At 42.6% G+C, this 20,674-nt stretch overlaps 2 protein-coding genes and 1 pseudogene across 7 annotated transcripts; 1 reads left to right on the top strand and 2 right to left on the bottom strand.

Annotated features, from left to right (window-relative positions):
* Positions 1–6,637: 6,637 nt before the first annotated feature.
* On the bottom strand, positions 6,638–8,404 carry LOC110490942 (flap endonuclease 1-like; annotated as a pseudogene). Its single transcript, XR_016487009.1, has 7 exons — positions 8,382–8,404; positions 8,098–8,150; positions 7,904–8,015; positions 7,639–7,769; positions 7,475–7,492; positions 7,119–7,269; positions 6,638–6,773 (listed from the first exon to the last, which is right to left on the bottom strand). The product of XR_016487009.1 is annotated as a flap endonuclease 1-like (transcript).
* A 1,550-nt stretch (positions 8,405–9,954) lies between these two features.
* Positions 9,955–15,958, top strand: tm9sf1 (transmembrane 9 superfamily member 1). 4 transcript variants are annotated; one of them, XM_021562667.3, is made up of 10 exons: positions 9,959–10,206; positions 10,342–10,418; positions 10,788–11,008; positions 11,329–11,460; positions 11,569–11,691; positions 11,796–12,148; positions 12,830–12,984; positions 13,616–13,801; positions 14,163–14,436; positions 14,842–15,958. In XM_021562667.3, the coding sequence occupies exons 3-10, from the start codon at positions 10,793–10,795 to the stop codon at positions 15,233–15,235; spliced, it is 1,833 nt and encodes a 610-aa protein (XP_021418342.2). In that variant the 5' UTR covers positions 9,959–10,206; positions 10,342–10,418; positions 10,788–10,792; the 3' UTR covers positions 15,236–15,958. The 4 variants fall into 4 exon arrangements, with proteins under 4 accessions (XP_021418341.2, XP_021418342.2, XP_021418340.2 ...); XM_021562665.3 differs by having other exon boundaries at positions 9,973–10,206; positions 10,342–10,423; XM_021562666.3 differs by having other exon boundaries at positions 9,955–10,418.
* A 253-nt stretch (positions 15,959–16,211) lies between these two features.
* nanog (nanog homeobox) lies at positions 16,212–19,084 on the bottom strand. 2 transcript variants are annotated; one of them, XM_021562668.3, is made up of 4 exons: positions 18,555–19,084; positions 17,814–18,169; positions 17,596–17,712; positions 16,212–17,172 (listed from the first exon to the last, which is right to left on the bottom strand). In XM_021562668.3, the coding sequence occupies exons 1-4, from the start codon at positions 18,937–18,939 to the stop codon at positions 16,888–16,890; spliced, it is 1,143 nt and encodes a 380-aa protein (XP_021418343.2). In that variant the 5' UTR covers positions 18,940–19,084; the 3' UTR covers positions 16,212–16,887. The 2 variants fall into 2 exon arrangements, with proteins under 2 accessions (XP_021418343.2, XP_021418344.2); XM_021562669.3 differs by having other exon boundaries at positions 16,212–17,166.
* Between the last annotated feature and the right edge of the window lie 1,590 nt (positions 19,085–20,674).

Genomic DNA, 20,674 nt, shown 5'->3' with positions numbered 1-20,674 from the left:
GGAGGAGAAGATCACTTCAGATTTTCACCTTCAATGAATGTTGAAGAGTAGAGGAGAGAGGATGCAAGGAGTGAGGAAGACAAGGCCAGTAACTGAAAGGTAGATGGTTTGAAGTCCTGAGCCAACTACGTGAAAAATATGTCTGTTCCCTTCAGCGACTCACTTAACCCTAATTGCTCCTGTAAGTTGCTATGGATAAGAGCATATGATGCATTCAGAAAGTATTCAGACCGCTTGAGCTTTTCCACATTTTGTTACATTACAGCCTTACTCTAAAATTGATTAAAAACATTTTCCTCATCAATCTACACACAATAACCCATAATGACAAAGCAAAAATTAATAAAAAACAGAAATAGCTTATTTACATACACTACCAGTCAAAAGTTTGGACACAGCTACTCATTCAAGGGTTTTTCTTTCTTTTTACAATTTTCTACATTGTAGAATAATAGTGAAGACATCAAAACTATGAAATAACACATATGGAATCCTGTAATAACCCAAAAAGGGTTAAACAAATCCAAATATATTTCATATTTGAGATTCTTCAAAGTAGCCACCCTTTGCCTTGATGACAGCTTTGCATACTCTTGGCATTCTCTCAACCAGCTTCACTTGGAATGTAGGTGAAGGAGTTCCCACATATGCTGAGCACTTGTTGGCTGCTTTTCCTTCACTCTGCGGTCCAACTCATCCCAAACCATCTCAATTGGGTTGAAGTCGGGCGATTGTGGAAGCCAGGTCATCTGATGCAGCACTCCATTACTCTCCGTCTTGGTCAAATAGCTCTTACACAGCCTGAAGGTGTGTTGGGTCATTGTCCTGTTGAAAAACAAATGATAGTCCTACTAAGCGCAAACCAGATGGGATGGCGTATTGCTGCAGAATACTGTTGAGAGAATGCCAAGAGTGTGCAAAGCTGTCATCAAGGCAAAGGGTGGCTACTTTGAAGAATCTGAAATATAAAATAGATTTGGATTTGTTTAACACTTTTTTGATTATTACAAGATTCCATATGTGTTATTTCATAGTTTTGATGTCTTCACTATTATTCTACAATGTAGAAAATAGTAAAAAATAAACATACACCCTTGAATGAGTAGGCGTGTCCAAACTTTTGACTGGTACTATAAGTATTTAGACCCTTTGCTGTGAGACTCAAAATTGTGTGTAGATCGATGAGGGGAAAAAAACAATTTATTCCAATTTAGAAGAAGGTTGTAACGTAACAAAATGTGGGAAAAGTCAAGGGGTCTGAATACTTTCCCAATGCACCGTATGTAAAACCCAATGCACTGTATGTATTTGGACAGTGAAGCAAAAATTATACATTTAGCTCAATACTTCACCATTTTAGATCAAATGTTTCATATGAGGTGAGAATAGAGAATGTCACCTTTTGTTTGTGGGTATTTAAAAAAAACTGTAATGCCCAGGGTGTAGTGAAGGAAGAAGTCAGGCGCAGGAAGCAGAGAGTTCAGGGTAGAGATACTTTTAATACACCACACCGGTGAAAACGACGCCAACCCAAACAAATGCCCCAAACACGGGGAACTAAACAGTTCAGCAACACACACACACACACACACACAACCGTGACTTACAGTCGTGTACAATCGTACACTGAAAATAATCCCGCACATCCAGTAGGCGGGCTGGCTGGTAAATAAAGACCAACCAATTAACCTAACTAAACACAGGTGCAACTAATAAATAGACAAGGGGGGAAAAAGGATCAGTGGCAGCTAGTAGGCCGGTGACGACGACCGCCGAGCGCCACCCGAACAGGAAGGGGAGCCACCTTCGGTAGGAGTCGTGACAAAAACACTGTAGTAAATATTACAATAATGTCCCTAAAATCACTACATTCCGCAAAAACAGTACAGTTTTTTAAAACTATAGTAAATACTACAGTATTTAATTTGCATATACCCTGCCCACTCCCCTCTCCCATATCCCAATTTGTGCCACCCATAAATGAAAGACCTACAGTGCCTTGCGAAAGTATTCGGCCCCCTTGAACTTTGCGACCTTTTGCCACATTTCAGGCTTCAAACATAAAGATATAAAACTGTATTTTTTTGTGAAGAATCAACAACAAGTGGGACACAATCATGAAGTGGAATGACATTTATTGGATATTTCAAACTTTTTTAACAAATCAAAAACTGAAAAATTGGGCGTGCAAAATTATTCAGCCCCCTTAAGTTAATACTTTGTAGCGCCACCTTTTGCTGCGATTACAGCTGTAAGTCGCTTGGGGTATGTCTCTATCAGTTTTGCACATCGAGAGACTGAAATTTTTTCCCATTCCTCCTTGCAAAACAGCTCGAGCTCAGTGAGGTTGGATGGAGAGCATTTGTGAACAGCAGTTTTCAGTTCTTTCCACAGATTCTCGATTGGATTCAGGTCTGGACTTTGACTTGGCCATTCTAACACCTGGATATGTTTATTTTTGAACCATTCCATTGTAGATTTTGCTTTATGTTTTGGATCATTGTCTTGTTGGAAGACAAATCTCCGTCCCAGTCTCAGGTCTTTTGCAGACTCCATCAGGTTTTCTTCCAGAATGGTCCTGTATTTGGCTCCATCCATCTTCCCATCAATTTTAACCATCTTCCCTGTCCCTGCTGAAGAAAAGCAGGCCCAAACCATGATGCTGCCACCACCATGTTTGACAGTGGGGATGGTGTGTTCAGCTGTGTTGCTTTTACGCCAAACATAACGTTTTGCATTGTTGCCAAAAAGTTCAATTTTGGTTTCATCTGACCAGAGCACCTTCTTCCACATGTTTGGTGTGTCTCCCAGGTGGCTTGTGGCAAACTTTAAACGACACTTTTTATGGATATCTTTAAGAAATGGCTTTCTTCTTGCCACTCTTCCATAAAGGCCAGATTTGTGCAATATACGACTGATTGTTGTCCTATGGACAGAGTCTCCCACCTCAGCTGTAGATCTCTGCAGTTCATCCAGAGTGATCATGGGCCTCTTGGCTGCATCTCTGATCAGTCTTCTCCTTGTATGAGCTGAAAGTTTAGAGGGACGGCCAGGTCTTGGTAGATTTGCAGTGGTCTGATACTCCTTCCATTTCAATATTATCGCTTGCACAGTGCTCCTTGGGATGTTTAAAGCTTGGGAAATCTTTTTGTATCCAAATCCGGCTTTAAACTTCTTCAAACAGTATCTTGGACCTGCCTGGTGTGTTCCTTGTTCTTCATGATGCTCTCTGCGCTTTTAACGGACCTCTGAGACTATCACAGTGCAGGTGCATTTATACGGAGACTTGATTACACACAGGTGGATTGTATTTATCATCATTAGTCATTTAGGTCAACATTGGATCATTCAGAGATCCTCACTGAACTTCTGGAGAGAGTTTGCTGCACTGAAAGTAAAGGGGCTGAATAATTTTGCACGCCCAATTTTTCAGTTTTTGATTTGTTAAAAAAGTTTGAAATATCCAATAAATGTCGTTCCACTTCATGATTGTGTCCCACTTGTTGTTGATTCTTCACAAAAAAATACTGTTTTATATCTTTATGTTTGAAGCCTGAAATGTGGCAAAAGGTCGCAAAGTTCAAGGGGGCCGAATACTTTCGCAAGGCACTGTACATGCCAAGTCTAGAGCATGTATTGTGTTCTCTACAGGTTATAGAAAAGAGCAGAACCGCTGAACTATCTGTTCAGATCCCAGTCCTACCGACCAACAGGTTATGGAACATTTTTATCATTTTATCTCAAGACTTAGTCTGTAAAGACATTACATACTACAGTAACGTCTGCAAAAACACTCCAGTGGATACTATAGTATTTTTTTGATGTGGGTGTTTTGATGTAGCCATTAACTTCCTTTCTCATCATTATTCATGATTCATTCTTAATCATGGCATTATCAGGATTAGAGATGTATTGCATTGAACCATCCCCGTATCCAGTGGTGGAAAAAGTACAGAATTGTCATACTTCAGTACAAGTAAAGATACCTTAAAGTATAAATCATTTCAAATTGCTTATATTAAGCAAACTAGACAGCACACTTTTCTTTTTTTCTTTACAGATAGCTTTACAGATGGCACACTCCAACACTCCGACATAATTTACAGATAGCCAGGGGCCCACTCCAACACTCAAGACATAATTTACAGATAGCCAGGGGCCAACTCCAACACTCAAGACACAATTTACAGATAGCCAGGGGCCCACTCCAACACTCCGACATAATTTACAGATAGCCAGGGGCCCACTCTAACACTCGAGACATAATTTACAAATAGCCAGGGGCCCACTCCAACACTCAAGACACAATTTACAGATAGCCAGGGGCCCACTCCAACACTCAAGACATTATTTACAAATATCCAGAGGCCCATTCCAACACTCAAGGCATAATTTACAAACAAAGCATTTGTGTTTCATGAGTCCGCCAGATCAGAGGCAGTAGGATAGACCAGGGATGTTCTTTTGATAATGCGTGAATTTGACAAGTACTTTTGCATGTCAGGGAAAATGCATGGAATAAAAAGTACATTATCTCCTTTAGGAATGTAGTTAAGTAAAAGTTGTCAAAAATATACATAGTAAAGTACAGATACCTCAAAAAAACTATTGTTACTTAAGTACTTTACACCAATGCTCATATCAAATAGGTATTTCAGTTTTGAAGCAAATACATGAACTATCAGCAGTACTTTGAACATTTTAAATCTCATTACTTGCAATGAATTTCCTTCATTTAATTTGAACACTAAAATTAAAAGATAAGATTGTGAAAAAGTCAAACACTTGCCTTACAATCATGAAAACCATCCACAGGAAAGGAGAAGCTATCACACACCCGTAGTGGTTTCTGATAAACAAAAGTGTTATAATTAAATTGAGTCACATCAGTCACATACTTCCTATTACTATGCCTAGCGTTTAGACTGTTTGTCCAGTTACCGAACGGTTGCTGGTTAGAATACCAGAGCCGACAAGGTGAAAAAACTGTTGATGTGCCCTTGAGCAAGGCATTTAACACGAGTTTGCTCTTACTGTGATTGTTTTCAATTCAAATGGTCAGAAATAAACAAAAATAGCTTCTTAGCATGAGCAATTTTGCTAGGACTGTCAGGTGTGGTCTGAGTGGGGAGTGGAAGATGGAAAACTAGCTGTTACTGGCAGAGAGGTTTAGAACTCTCTGATTGGTATTTTAAGTAATTTACTGACTGGTGATGTCACCAGACTGGCCAAAACTCCATTCCACCAAAAGCAGGCAGAAACTTCAGGCAGTCTTTTCAAAAAGCTCTTACATTAAAAGGGCAATATCCCCCCCGTCCCCGTCAGAACAGCCTAAATTTCCCCGTCAGAACAGCCTAAATTTGTCAGGGCATGGACTCTACAAGGTGTCGAAAGCAATTAACAAGGATGCTAACTCTATATGCTTCCCACAGTTGTATCTAGTTGGCTAGATGTCTTTTGGGTGCAACCCAGCAGTGTTGCAGTTCTCGACACAAACTGGTATGCCTGGCACCTACTACCATCAGAGCGTTGCTGGATTGAATCCCCGAGCTGACAAGGTAAAAAATCTGTCATTCTGCCCCTGAACATTTCAGTTGAATGCATTGTTGTACAACTGACTAGGTATCCCCCTTTCCCTTTCCCATACCCCATTTAAAGGCACTATAATCTTGTCCTGCCCATTCAACCTCTTAATGGCACACATGCGCAATCCATTTCTTAATTGTCTCAAGGCTTAAAAATCCTTATTTAACCTGTCTCCACCCCTCTAACTACACTGATTGAAGTGGATTTGACCCACCTTGTCAGTCTAGGTCATGGAAAAGGCAGGTGTTAATAATGTTTATACACTCAATGTATACATAAAACACAGGGAAACCACATTTTTGACTGCACTGGGCCTTAAAGTGGATGCCTTAAAAGGCTATGTGCTGGGCGTCCTAATCAGATGTGAAACAGCGCACGCAAATGTGTATATGCTAATATTTGAAAAATCCCCTTTCTATTAAACCTTCCACAATTTGTTTCCGTCATGAAAAATTAAACCAAAAAAAATGCATCAAACAAAGCTTTTGTCAATAGAACCATCTCACCGTCCTATATCTCCGGGCTTAAATGGGAATGCATGTGGAAAAATATAAATCAAAATACAAAATTCATTATTACTTTTATTCAAGAAAAAAGCATTTTAATAAAACTTGCTAGTTTAATTGGAATACGTTAACCACTACCCCATTCTCACATTTTCAACATGAAGAACAGACTTGGCTAGACACTGTAATTGTAGTTGTCTAATTATCACGCACACTCCTCAACTTCCTCTTTCCTTGCTTGACTTCCTCTTTGAAGTCTATTCCTAAATAAATAGGAGGAAGTAGTGAGGATTATTTTAATATGGATACAGTATGGTGTGGACAATGTTTTTTATTAATCAAACATAGATGAGGTATGGTATACACTGAGTGTACTAAACATCTTCCTAATATTGAGTTGCATGTTGACTCCAATGCTTCCCACAGTTGTGTCAAGCTGGCTGAATGTCCTTGATACACACAGGAAACTGTTGAGTGTGAAAAACCCAGCAGCGTTGCAGTTCTTGACACACTCAAACCGGTGTGCCTGGCACCTACTACTATACCCTGTTTAAAGGCACTGAAATGCATTGAATATGTATAGGTTTCCCTCTCAGAGAGCCAATGATGGTGAATAGAGTCAGGTCATCCCGGTGTGCTGCCTTCATCATCTTCTTACAGCTGTTCTTAATGCAGTCCTCACTGTGCACAAACAGACTTCACAGTATGAGACATTTTATCACTCATACCAACCATGGCTTAACATCATGTGGATGTGGAGCAGGATTTCAACCATGTGCCATTGTCGGAAAGTACAGTGCCACATCAAATGATTCAAATAAAATCGACTTATTTAGAATGCAAAAGTGTGACTGAAGCGTATATTCTCATATTTACACCATTAAGTCAAATTTCCCATTAGTCGTGCATTGACGTCAATGTAGGATTCACCCCTGCCATTTTTTACTCAAATAAATCAGAGTGAGGCTCCATAAGGGTTGGAATATAACCTCAGTGATGTTATATTATGTCGATCCTATCCTGTACCTGAACTGTTTCTCTGCACACATGAACTGGATAAGGGTGTCCTTGTTGGGCTCGCTCCACTTGAGGTTACTGTGGAGCAGTCCACAATGTCAGGCTGCAGGAACAGACCTCTGGCCTCCTTATACAGGCAGTCCTCTGGGGCAGGGTGCTTCTGCAAGGGGCCAAGGAGACAAACACTCACACTGACTTCTGGGAATGGGATAACTGCTGCGTGACGGTTTGGAACTCAAACTAGGGACTGGTTATTATGTGGGACTGTCGTGCATGTGTGTGTTTAAGAGGAGCAAATTAAACAATGGAGAATTGGGATTACAAACTCTTACAAAGTTTGACAGTCACAACACAGGTGAACTCACAGAAGGATAGGAAGCTTCCTAAGATAGAGAAACAGAAATGTTACAAGTAACCTCAAAAACAAAATATACAACACACACACAGCTTCTATTGTTATAATACTGTTAGATAAACTGTATGACTGGGATGAAAGATGGGTAAGGTGGTATATAAACTTCAGTAGTACTTTGCGTCGCTGGGGGTGAGGTGCCTCAGTAGGACCCCTGCTCCAAATGTCAGGCTGTCCGTATCTTCTGTTGCCGTGGCGACTACCGCCTTAACCAGAGCAGTGCAGCTCGCCTCTGCCTCACATGGAGCCTAGTGGGTGAGATGGAAGATCATTTAGATACGTTCAATACTTAATGAATGGACCGAGGTGTACAGTAACTATGTGCACAGAAGATTGATTTGTTTATGGGTGGCTAAGGAAAGGAACAAAACTTGAGACAAACCTTGATGTATGGCACCCCCATTAGGGTGAGCAGCTTCTTGCACTCGTCGTGTTGTGCTGCCGGGTAACTTTCACCAGACGCTTACTGAACTTGTCAATGTTCTCCTGCTCCCCTGGTGGTGAATAGAAAAATTGGTCATCACTACACACGTGTTGGTGTAATTTCTGTATCATGTCGTTGGTGACGTCCTGTACCTGTTTCCTGCACCTGGGCCAGCAGGTTCTCAGCCTCTGCCCTCCTTCTCCAGCTAAAACCACACAGAGAGAGAAGTTAGATTAAGACTCCCGAGTGGCACAGTCATTAGACACCCTGGTTCGAATCTAGGCTGTATCACAACCGGACGTGATTGGGAGTTCCATAGGGTGGCGCACAACTGGCCCAGTGTTGTTCGGGTTTGGCTGGTGTAGGCCATCATTGTAAATAAGAATTTGTTCTTAATTGACTTGCCTAGTTAAATAAAAAAAATATGTTGTTCAACATTTGAGAAAATAAATAATGCATATCAACATCCCAAGGAGGGGCAATAAAGTTGTGATCTTGATGTGACCCCCGTCCTTACCTCTTGTGACTTCAGCTGTGAGGGCTTGCCATCAAAAGCGTAGACAGGTTTGATCCCATGCCCAAGCATGTGGATGGTCTGGTAAAACGTGCCCATTAGGTGGATGCAAGTGAAATCACATGACTAACAGAGACTTGAAAATATCATATTAGAATGGGTTAGAATAAAATACAATGTATACAATACACTACAAATACAAAAGTATGTGGACACCCCTTCAAATGAGTGGATTCGGGCCTCTCGAGTGGCGCAGCGATCAACGCTGTGCTAGCTGCGTTACTAAAGATCCTGGTTCGATACCGGGCTGTGTCGCGACCGGGAGACCCACAATTGGCCCCAATCGTCTGGGTTAGGGGAGGGTTTGGCCAGCCGGGATGTCCTTGTCCCATCGTGCTCTAGCGACTCCTGTGGTGGCCCGGGCACATGCACGTTGACACGGTCGTGTACATTCCCGTTTTAAGCATGCATTGTGTCAAGAAGCAGTGCGGCTTGGCTGGGTTGTGTTTGTGACACATGGCTATCGACCTTCGCCTCTTGGGGAGAAAAATGGGGTACAAAAGAAAAAGACATATATATATATATATATATATATATATATACATACATACATACATAAATAAAACATGTGTGGATTTGGCTATTTCAGACACACCTGTTGCTGACAGGTGTATAGAATTGAGCACAGAGCCATGCAATCTCCATAGACAAACATTGGCAGTAGAATGGCCTTACTGAAGAGCTCAGTGACTTTCAACGTGACACCGTCATAGGATGTCACCTTTCCAACAAGTCAGATCGTCAAATTTCAGCCCTGCTAGAGCTGCCCTGGTCAACTGTGGTAAGCCACACAAACTCACAGGATGGGACTGCTGAGTGCTGAAGCGCGTAACACCTAAAAATCGTCTGTCCTTGGTTGCAACACTCACTACTAAGTTCCAAAAAATGTTTTGTCATACCAGTGGTATAGGTCTGTTATAAACTGGGTGGTTAGAGCTCTGAATGCTGATTGGCTGACAGCCGTGGTATATCAGACGTATACCACGGGTATGACAAAACATGTATTTTTACTGCTCTAATTACTTTGGTAAACAGTTTATAATAGCACTAAGGTACCTCGGGGGATTGTGGTATATGGGCAATATACCACGGCTAAGGGCTGCATTAATTTATAAATGAGTTTAGACAGCTAGCTTGCTAGCTAACGTTAGCAACTTGAAGATATTTGAATGTGAATATTTTCTACAATATAATATTTTATAAAATAAGGATTTATCATGACTAACATACGAATAAAACATTGTTTACATGCAACTCACTGGCTGTTCTCGTGTCACAGCTGTTTCAGACTGCGAAGAAAATGCGAAAACTGTATCAAGGCATTACAATTTGCACAAAATTAATGAGAGACTGGGTTGACAATCCAGGACTCTTCGAGTATCGTTCATCGATTGACCGGTAACAGATTAAAAGGCCTGTGTCTTTGACAGGAAGTAAATAAACATATTTGATTGGTTAGTGAGATTAAGGGAAATCCGGTCGAGAGAAATATCATGAATTTAAACAGTAATCAGAGGAGACACAACAACAATTACTATGCACAAACGAAATAATTATATTGATCATATTTTATTTAGATAGAAAATATAAGAGATTTGAAAATAGGTACTGTGGAGGTGTGTTTTTGCTTCTTCACACCGCCCACTCCGGAAAAGTCAGTCATCGTTAGCTATTTTTATTTTTTAAGGTGACGTGGAGACGGTCCCCTTCTTCATCCCGATTCATGTGTCTTTAAAAATAAGATACATATCTGGATTTCTAGATAATCGAAGTAACAAAATTGAAACTAACTAGAATATTAAAAATGTGTATCAATATTTAGATCCAATCCTAGCTGGACATCGCTGAGGAGGCGAGTATTCTTGGGCCTGGAATCTGAGGAATCCAGCGGGCAGACAGGTTTGGTACGATATGTTCTAGAGCTAGCGAGATGCACGGTACGATAGCTAGTTCCTCGATGTAGCTGGAGGACTTTTTTTTTAGATGAAAGCAAGTAATTTTGTATGTTTATTCAACTGTAATAACGTAGATAGTAGAGTCAACACTGACTACGTACAGACTCTTTGCAGAGTTTACTCTTGCAATGCACTATCGATGTGTTGTTGTTTCACAGGTAGCCAGGGACAGTCGCTATGTAGGTGATGGCTGTTGTTGATATAGCAAAGTGATGTTATATCGACATGATGCAATGGTTTGCTCTCACTGAATATGCTTAAAGGCTTTGACAATTGACCTGTTCAATTATTGGAATCTATTCATTTTCAACAGGGCCCATGATGGCTGAAATTGAACATCCTAACCAGCAAGGAGTCTGCCGGATGATAGGTTATTGCATCTTGGTCCTGTGTCTCGTGCCACAGATAACATGGGCTACAGTGAGCTACAAGCAAGGGGATCCTGTAACATTATATGTCAACAAAGTTGGTCCTTACCATAACCCTCAGGAAACGTATCATTACTACACGTTGCCTGTTTGCAGACCTAAAGAGGTCAGTGAATACATGTGAATATCATAGGAGGTTGGTGGGACCTTAATTGGGGAGAACAGGCTTGTGGTAATGGCTGGAGCGGAGTAAGTGGAATGGTATCAAGTACATCAAACATATTTTCCTTGTGTTAGATGCCATTCCATTTGTACCATTCTAGCCATTGAGTTGTTCTCCCCTAAGCAGCCTCCACTAGTAGATATGCAAATATATGACGAATGAATTATGCTTGTAGGGCTCTACAGATGCATGTTAGTAGTGTGTGTGTATAATAATTCTATTAAGACTTGGCATACCACGTCTGAGAACCTTTTTTTCCCCAGGTGCACCACAAGTCCCTTAGTCTAGGAGAAGTGCTTGATGGGGATCGGATGGCAGAGTCCCTGTATGAAATCAAATTCAGAGAGAATACAGAGAAGAAGTTACTCTGCCAGCTAACCCTCACAGAGAAAGAGGTATTTGCATTCGGACAAAATACGCAGAACTTCACAGTACATTGCATCATGGAAAGGTGTAACTAAACCTAGTTTGTGATGTTTTTCCTTTTTCCTACTTTCATGTAGGTGGACCAACTCCGAGAGGCCATAGAGGAGCTGTATTACTTTGAGTTTGTCCTGGATGACATTCCCATCTGGGGCTTTGTGGGGTACATGGAGGAGAGTGGCTTCCTGCCCCATAGTCATAAGGTGGGTTAGTCTGACTCCCTTTCAGACCCTCATGTCAAAACCCAAATATAAGTCTACCTGCATCATGTGTCTGTCTGTGTGGGTGGGTGTGTGTGTGTATATAGGTGGGGCTGTGGACACATCTGGACTTCAACATTGAGTACAACGGAAACTCTGTGATCTTCGCCAACGTCTCCGTGAAGGACTCTAAGCCAGTGCCCCTGGAGGACGGTGGCGCCGGGCATGGGGCGGTGGGGACGGGCGGCGGGCTGGCACTGTCCTTCTCCTACAGCGTGCACTGGTTCGAGAGCCCTCTGAACCACGCCCGGCGGGCCGAGAGACTGAGGGACTACTCGTTCTTCCCCAAGACCCTAGAGATCCACTGGCTGTCTATTATCAACTCCCTGGTGCTGGTGGTACTGCTGCTGGGCTTCGTCATCATCATCCTCATGAGGGTCCTCAAGAATGACTTTGCCAGGTGACCAATGAGGGGACAGAGTGAGGAGGTTTAGACATTAATGATGTTCTGTTTTGGGGCCTCCCGAGTGGCGCAGCGGTCTGCCACTAGAGATTCTGGGTTCGAATCCAGGCTCTGTCGCAGCCGGTCGCGACCGGGAGACCCATGGGCCCAGCGTCATCCGGGTTAGGGGAGTGTTTGGCTGGCAGGGATGTCCTTGTCCCATCGTGCACTAGCGACTCCTGTGGGGGTCCGGGCGCAATGCAGGCTGACACGGTTGCCAGGTGTACGGTGTTTCCTCCAACACATTGGTGCGACTGGCTTCTGGGTTAAGTGGGCATTGTGTCAAGAAGCAGTGCGGCTTGGTTGGGTTGTGTTTCGGAGGACGCACGTCTCTCGACCTTTTCCTCTCCTGAGTCCGTACGGGAGTTGCAGCGATGGGACAAGACTGTAACTACCAATTGGATACCACGAAATTGGGGAGAAAATAAAAATAGAAATACATTTTTAAAAAGGATGTTCTGTTTTACTGGAGAGCTCACATTGATATTGGCATGTAAGAGTTTGGGTATAATTAGAGTAGGTCTATTTGTGACTATATATCATGTTTTATTAGGATTGTGTATGGAGATGGTAGCTAAATTGTGTGCGAATGACATTCCCATATCTCAAGATCTTTCTCTCTTCTGGTTGTTCCTGTAGGTACAATGTTGAGGAGGAGGGCGGCTGTGATGATCTGGACCAAGGGGATAATGGCTGGAAGATCATCCACACAGATGTCTTTAGGTTCCCCCCTTATAAAAGCCTGCTGTGTGCCGTGTTGGGAGTGGGGGCTCAGTTTCTAACCCTGGCCACAGGTAACCATCAACACACTGGTTTAACACTCAGAACACATGAATTAAATCTTACAGTTACTGCTCCTCAAAATACAGAATCGCAATTCAGGAATATCTACAAGCAGATCAGGGTTGAATTTGACCATTTGTGAATGGTTGTGTGACGGTTGACATCTAGTTCTAGCGCACATCAAATGCATTGCATTCCTTTTCCATTGTTACTCCCCATTGGAGGAGGATTGAATGTCTGTGTGACAAGAACTGGAAATCTGATCAGCATGGACACATGCATAACTTGGATGTGACCACCTACCTACATGTACAAATGACCTCGACTGACCACTACCCCAGCACATTGACTCGGTACCTGTACCCTCTGTATATAGCCTCGTTATTGTTATGGAATTTTCTTGTTACTTTTTAAATGTTTTTACTATAGTTTTTACTATAACAACTGCATTGTTGGTTTAAGGGTTTGTAAGTAAGCAATTCACGGTAAGGTTGTATTCGGGGCATGTGACAAATAAAATGTGATTTAATGTACATGTACTATGCCTGTGACAAAATAGTCTGTAGAAATGAAGAACTGTGGTTATCACTACCGGCTCCTTCCCCCAAGCTCTGCCATTTGACCTCTCTCTGGTTGCTGTAGGGATCATCGTCATGGCGCTGCTGGGAATGTTTAATGTGCATCGACATGGTGCTATCAACTCGGCTGCCATCATGCTATACGCGTTGACGAGCTGCGTGTCAGGATACTGCTCCTGTAGCTTCTACACACAGATACATGGCCAGCGCTGGGTCTGGAATATCATCCTCACCTCTTCACTCTTCTCAGGTGAGAGGACAGATTTGGTCTTTTGAATCACGTCATACATATATAGTAAATATTCCATATATATATTGTCTGTGTCATTTGTTTTGGTTGAGTTTCAATTACAATAAAACTCTGTGAACATCTAAAGTTTACACCGTGTTCATTTTTTAGCAGGATCTGTGTCGAACTGTTGAGTTTCAATTACCATAAAACTTCTCTTCTCTCCGTCTCTGCTTGAACTGGACTTTCTCCTCTTTCCCCTCCCTTTCTTCCTTCCTCCACTCTCCTTCCTTCCCTTTCTCCACCCATCTCACCTTGTTAACCACCCTCTCTTCCTACTTCCTTGATTCCCTCCTCTAACCATCCTCCCTCAATCCCACAGCTCCCCTGTTCCTGACTTGGAGTGTGGTGAACTCAGTCCACTGGTGGAGCGGCTCCACCCAGGCCCTGCCTGCCTCTACAGTGCTGCTGCTGCTGGGGGCCTGGGTCCTGGTGGGATTCCCCCTCACTGTCATCGGGGGCATTGTGGGCAAGAACCGTGCAGGCAACTTCCAGGCCCCCTGTCGCACACGCAACATCGCCCGCCAGATCCCCACACAGCCCTGGTACAAGCACACGGCTGTACACATGGCCATTGGGGGCTTCCTGCCTTTCAGGTGTGTGTAACAATATCAAAATAACAGAGAGCTTCTCTCTGTGTTTGGTAATGGAGTCCCGTTGCTGAGTCATGAGTGAGCGCTTTTTCAATGTCTCAGTTAAACAGCTGTCGCTCTAGAGTCTATAATTCAGTGTATAAAACCAATCGATCACATTTCATTTGTGGTTGTGTCTTTTAGTAGCTGTCATGTCACAGAAAAAACAGAAATAAAGTGCATCTATAACATTAGTGTGTAATCCTACTCCTGTCTTGTTTTAGGATTCATTTTTCTACCTCCATGTCAGGGAAATCTATTGTGATTACTTTGAGCTAGCTGCTTAAAACAATCTGAATGTTGAACACCCAGACATAAATTGTGTGTATATTGTCTAGCCTACTCATTCCCCTAACCTCTCTCCCTCAGTGCCATCTCAGTGGAGCTGTACTACATCTTCGCCACCGTGTGGGGACGCGAGCATTACACCCTGTACGGCATCCTCCTCTGCGTGTTCGCCATCCTCCTCTCGGTGGGCGCCTGCATCTCGGTGGCGCTCACCTACTTCCTGCTGTCGGGCGAGGACTACCGCTGGTGGTGGCGTAGTGTGCTGAGCACAGGTTCCACGGGCCTCTTCATCTTTGTCTACTCAGTCTTTTACTACCGCAATCGTTCGAGTATGAGTGGCCTGGTGCAGAGCGCAGAGTTCTTTGGTTACTCACTCCTCACAGCGCTGGTCTTTTCCCTCATGCTGGGTACTGTCTCCTTCTGGGCCTCACTGGTCTTTATTCGCTACATCTACCGCAGCCTCAAGATGGACTAATGGAATGTACAGCCGATTACATAACAGCCCAGTTTGAATGTCTTTGTCCTTTCATTTAGTCGATTTGATTGGTTAAGAAAATGTTTTTTTTCCCACCAATCACATACAGGTCAGTGGTTGACAAGTGAAGGATGCATTTGGACATAGGAATGGGTCTGTTTATATGCCGGGGGGGGGCCTTCTAGAAATATGAAAGGCTGCCATGGAGGTTGAATAAGGGAATCAGTTAGGTGGAAAGGGTATCTTTAAAGGGATGAGTGTGTTGTGCAATATGTGATGCAGGCTTGCAGTTGGGCATCAGCCTCTGGCAGAAGGATCAGCTCTTGCATAAACGATGGGAGAAAGTGTGCTAGTCACCATCCTGATTGGTTCTGGTGTAAATATACAACCTTTTCAATAAAGACATCTTTTTATTACAACCTATTCACACCGAGCTAGCTCAAGACAGTTCCAGGCCTACTCAGTGATTTTATTCACAGGAGGCTGCTGAGGGGAGAACAGCCCATAATGGCCAACATTTGGAAGCCATGTTTGATTCAATTGATAACACGCATGTTCTCCCAATTATGGGGCTAGGGAATGTACTTGTACAGAAACAGCATGGGGCGGAGCTATTCCAGCTCACGAGAGCTTGGGATTAGACACACTAAGTGTGGAAAGCCTGTATCTGACATTACAATTGTATGCTAGGTGAAACTACATAAACTAAGTATTTTGAATGAACATTTGCCCCTTAAGACATGGCTTATTTGTGCACCAAGTCATTCTTTCCTCATGAAAAAAATGACAACATTGGTAACAGACATTACCATAAACCAGTGTCAAAGCAGTAATGTACATATTTACACCAGGTTGGTTGCTGGGTTCAGCTTACTATGCCTTCAAAGAAAAGACTAATCAAGTTAAACTATCAGTAAACCATTTGCCCAAAATGTCAGTAGTACATCACCCAAGATAAGTAAATCCCACAATTTAATAGGTTGACTATACAACTAGTATTTATTAAAAATAAAAAAACACCTGAAGACATTGGCATTGTTCTGTAGGCACAAAGTGTAAACAAATTGAAACTGGGAGGTAGTATTTTGAAATCAGCCAAGAAAACCACTTATTGTACATGTCAATGCATTCCCCCCCCCCATTTTGGGCCTACTAAACAACCCTGACATGGGGGGCATCACACTGTACAACAAGGTCATAAAACATGGCAGTAATGTTAAAAGCATCCAATAGGATACAAATCTGGTGCAGCATGGACCAACAAACATTCAGTAGTGCCTTGCACAGATCACATCAACAAATAGGCTAGTGAGGGAATAAAAGCATGCCACTTCCAGCAGACACAGCAAAGCTTCGTCAGAGTAGTATCAAAAAGCAGAATGCCAAAACAGCAACGATATTAAATACACAGATAAGAACTTTGGAAGGTATAAAACATCAAACTTCAGATTTTTCTTAATGAATACGAAGGGATACAATTCACATGGGGCCGGCGAATGGTTCAAACAGATTGATAAGATAAGCCAACACCTCGTCACCAAATGGAGAATTGCCTGTCTGAAGCTTAATTGTAATAATCATTCAAAACAAAAACACTGTTGACAATCCAGTAAATTTACCACCATGACCACTAACATTTTACCTCTTGTTGGTTATTGGCTAGACTTGTGCATGGGGCTCATGACTTTCCAGTCATCACTGTTGATGCTAGTATGGTGGTTTGTGCTGTAGCCATTGGGGTACTCATGGTGGGTCACAGCTGGGGGCAGGGGCCAGATGCCCGGGGGCCTTGCAGGGGGCTGGGGGGGAGAGGATGGCCGAGGATACCCAACAGCATAGTAAGGCAGGTTCTGTTGAGGACTCCTCCTTAACATGGTCTCTCGAAACTGTTGAGCAATGGTGTGGTCCTGGATCTGTGCTTGGGGTTTGCCCTGAAACTTAAACAAAACAGATGGTGGTTAATATCAATAAAAGTCAAAAGCACAGCTGTGCGTAGTGATGTATCGTCCTGCCTTTAAGACATTGTCCAGACTAGGGACAGGTCTCCATTGTGGACGAGGCACTATGTCCAAGCCTGTTGCCACTGTTACTGACCAACAGGATGTACAAGCTAGACAGCTGGTTGTGCAATATATACAATAATTGTAGTATTGCAAAAAAAAAAATAGTCAAATGCCTTAATTGGGTAAGGAAAATGTCTATTGGACAGGGTTACAGAGCACTCTCTGCTGGGTTGGCAGAAAGTGGATGTTTGTGTTTCACCCCAACTCCTGTTTCCCCTAACAAACAGATGTGGGGACACTGCTCATGCATCTTTATTCACCTGCTACATTAAGTTACAGCACTACAATTATGTTCACCTGGGGGCGCTGTGGCATGTTGGGGTAGCCAGGGTTGGGGTAGCCAGGTGATGCCCAGCTGTCATCTTTCTGGTGCCTCTTCAGTTTCATCCTGCGATTCTGGAACCATGTTTTTACCTGGGAAAAAAACATTTGGCAACAGAAACAAATACCAGCTATGATTTGATACATTTGTGAAGTGCAGATTGTTCTTAACACAGTAAGTAGCCTTAACGCACCTGTTTGTAAGTAAGCCCAGTCAGTCTAGCCAGGGTCTTCATCTCAGCAGGGGTGAGGTACTTCTGCATGTTAAACCTATGAGTAAGGGCATCCATTTGGCCTGTTGAGAAAGCAGTTCGAGCTTTTTTGGGGGGGATATTCTTGTCCACTTTCTCTGGGGAAGGGGGCAATGACTGCAGGGTGCAGTTCTCACTCCCCATAACGTGTGGACTTCGAAACTCCTCTGGATGTGAACTCGAGACATGCTCACTGCTATTTGGGCTTCCACTGGCTGTCGCCAACTCATTTCTCACCCAGGTGGTATGGTTGGCTTGCGGATTGTACTCCTCTCGGTCGTTCACTGAACTCAAAGACTCTGAGTGAGGAAATTAGAAAAGTATGTACACTTACTTGTATGTGAAGTCAGTTTGGATTGCTCACGCAATCTGACCAAGAGTAAACCCTTGCGCCAGTGGGCACTTTTAGCGGTTCATAACAAATAACCAGTAAGATGCCGTTGGATATACACACATGGGCTTAGTTTGAGGGGGAGATCGTCACTTTAGCCCGAGACCCATCAAATACAGTGCAATAACTACCACTGTGTCTGCGATACCGTCCGTTACAGACAAACTAGTAACCTAGAATACAGTAGGACCCATTTACACGGATAGAGACTTACTCGGCGATTACCTACCACAAAACAAGAACTAGCTAATGTTAACTACATACTTGTAGCAGTAATGTGGATAGTTATTTACCTGGTGAGGTGTGAGTCTCTGAGTCGCTCTGGGTGTCGCTACTTGGCCGCTCGGTCTCCGTTTGCGAATCATGCGGAGCCCGGTTGTTGGAAATGAAGAGGCGGCCACTCTGGGTATGGCTGTGAGGGTCACCAAGACATACCACAGAACCCGGGTATTGGCCATTGCTTGTGCCAGCATTGTTTAGTTCGGGACTCCAGGATGGTGATTGATGCTGTGGCTGCGCTTGCGAGTAGTAGCTGGCGCTGACCCCAGAGTTGTATGTGGCCTCTGTCCAGCTGGAGAAGTTAGGATGGTTTTGCTCAGCCCCTGGTTGGTACACGAGACCATAGGCAAAAGCGTGGTAGGATGGGTTGAAGCTCACTGGTACCTTCCAGTCTGCCATATTTTTCACTAACGTTAATAGGCCTATGTGAACAAGAAACCGTCCAAACAAATTACCACGCAGTTTCCTAAAGATGGAAAACTCCGAAACCACCCTTCCAGAAGTTCAAAAACTCCTTGGTGTGCTGTTTATAGGTGAATGGTGTGGGTGTGGGTCAAGGTCGCAGCCAATCAGTCTTCCATTCAGGTATCTTGGAAGTGAGGCCGCGCCCCTGGAAGGGTCCATTCATTATTTCCGTTATACACACATTTTGAACTAAATAGTAATTTGTACAAGCAAAATAGTTTTGACAGAAATATGCTAAAAGGTATTTGACAGAAACAATTTAATGAATGGTTGATTTATTTTGGTGCAATTTATTCCTCTTTATCGGATATCCATAAAACGATCACCATTTATATTTTAAAAGATTGAACTAGCTATTTGCAGAGCGCACACTTAATAGCTAGTTATTTATAATATCATTGCCAGTGCCACTGTGAGTTCCCATATTTGATTGATACCTTTGATCCTTTCTTCACCTTGAAAATACTTTATTTGATTAAATGTGGTAATGACGTTTAATGGTTAGGGTGTTGTGCTCAGCCTGCTTATCTCATATTTTAATTTAAATAGGCCCATAACGTTTTAAGACATTTTTATTGTCAACTCTTGAATTGAACCACTGGGCACACACTGGTTGAATCCACATTGTTTTCACTTCATTTCAATGAAATTACGTTTAACCAATATGGAATATATGTTGAATTAATGTCTGTGCCCAGTGGGTTATCACTATAATTGACATATCTATCAAACATAGTGGCACAGCCTATCACTTCTATGTAGGCCTAATTTATTACACATGTCAAACATGTTTATCTCTCCTTGGATCAGAATGTTCATTTCCTCACATCTCTGCCATAAAGTGTCTCTTCAGATATGTCCCATTGTTGTTCAGGTACCCTCGGGGGAGTACTAATTTTAACCGTTTTTCAACCAAGTTAACAGTTGTCTAACCATAATTCTTGAATTGTGGAGAGAGACAAAACATTTTTAGCAATGGTGGTGGCTGTGAGTGGTATAAATATATGGATTCCTTTTACCTACAAAAATGTGTTTAGCAATGGTGGCCTAAATGGCTGAGAGTGGTAGAAATATGTGTATTAATTTAATCTCCAGAAATTGAATTAAATTCCAAAATTGCAATGGACAAGAATGTAGTAAATAGCCTAAAGACTATTATTTTACTTTACACTCCCTATGTTTTTGTCCAGACAGATAACTGTCAGGGGGCAACTCATCATGTTTAGATGTGATTATCACTCCATGATTCAATCAAAAGGGATTGTAATGTGTCTTTGTTGTTTGGTTTAAACGTGCAAATTGAAACCCCCATCTACATGTCTCTCACAGCATGTTGTTGATCATGCAGTTAGTACACCTCAAATACAAAGGTGATCACTGATTACTTTGTACTTGAGCTTTTACCCTCTTTTACCCTCAGATACAATTTGTGACCAATGGCTGGACATGTAAATGCTGTGTATGGTCAACCCTGGTAGCAATACTTTCACAAACTGGCACAAACTGTCTCAAGTATTACCATTCAAATGCTTGTTTGTTGTACACCTCCTTGGCTGCATTGACATTTAAATTATACAGTTGTGGTGAAAATATGTGATAATGTTGTGCCTATGGGACTATTAACATAGTCCCAAAGGGGGGGGGGGGGGGATACTGTAGCTAAGACAGT

This window comes from Oncorhynchus mykiss, chromosome 15 (assembly GCF_057628025.1).
Source record: "Oncorhynchus mykiss isolate SJ-2025 chromosome 15, ASM5762802v1, whole genome shotgun sequence".
Lineage (NCBI taxonomy): Eukaryota > Metazoa > Chordata > Actinopteri > Salmoniformes > Salmonidae > Oncorhynchus > Oncorhynchus mykiss.
The sequence above is the reverse complement of the archived record's forward strand: the minus strand, read 5'-3'. Positions and strand labels throughout refer to the sequence as shown.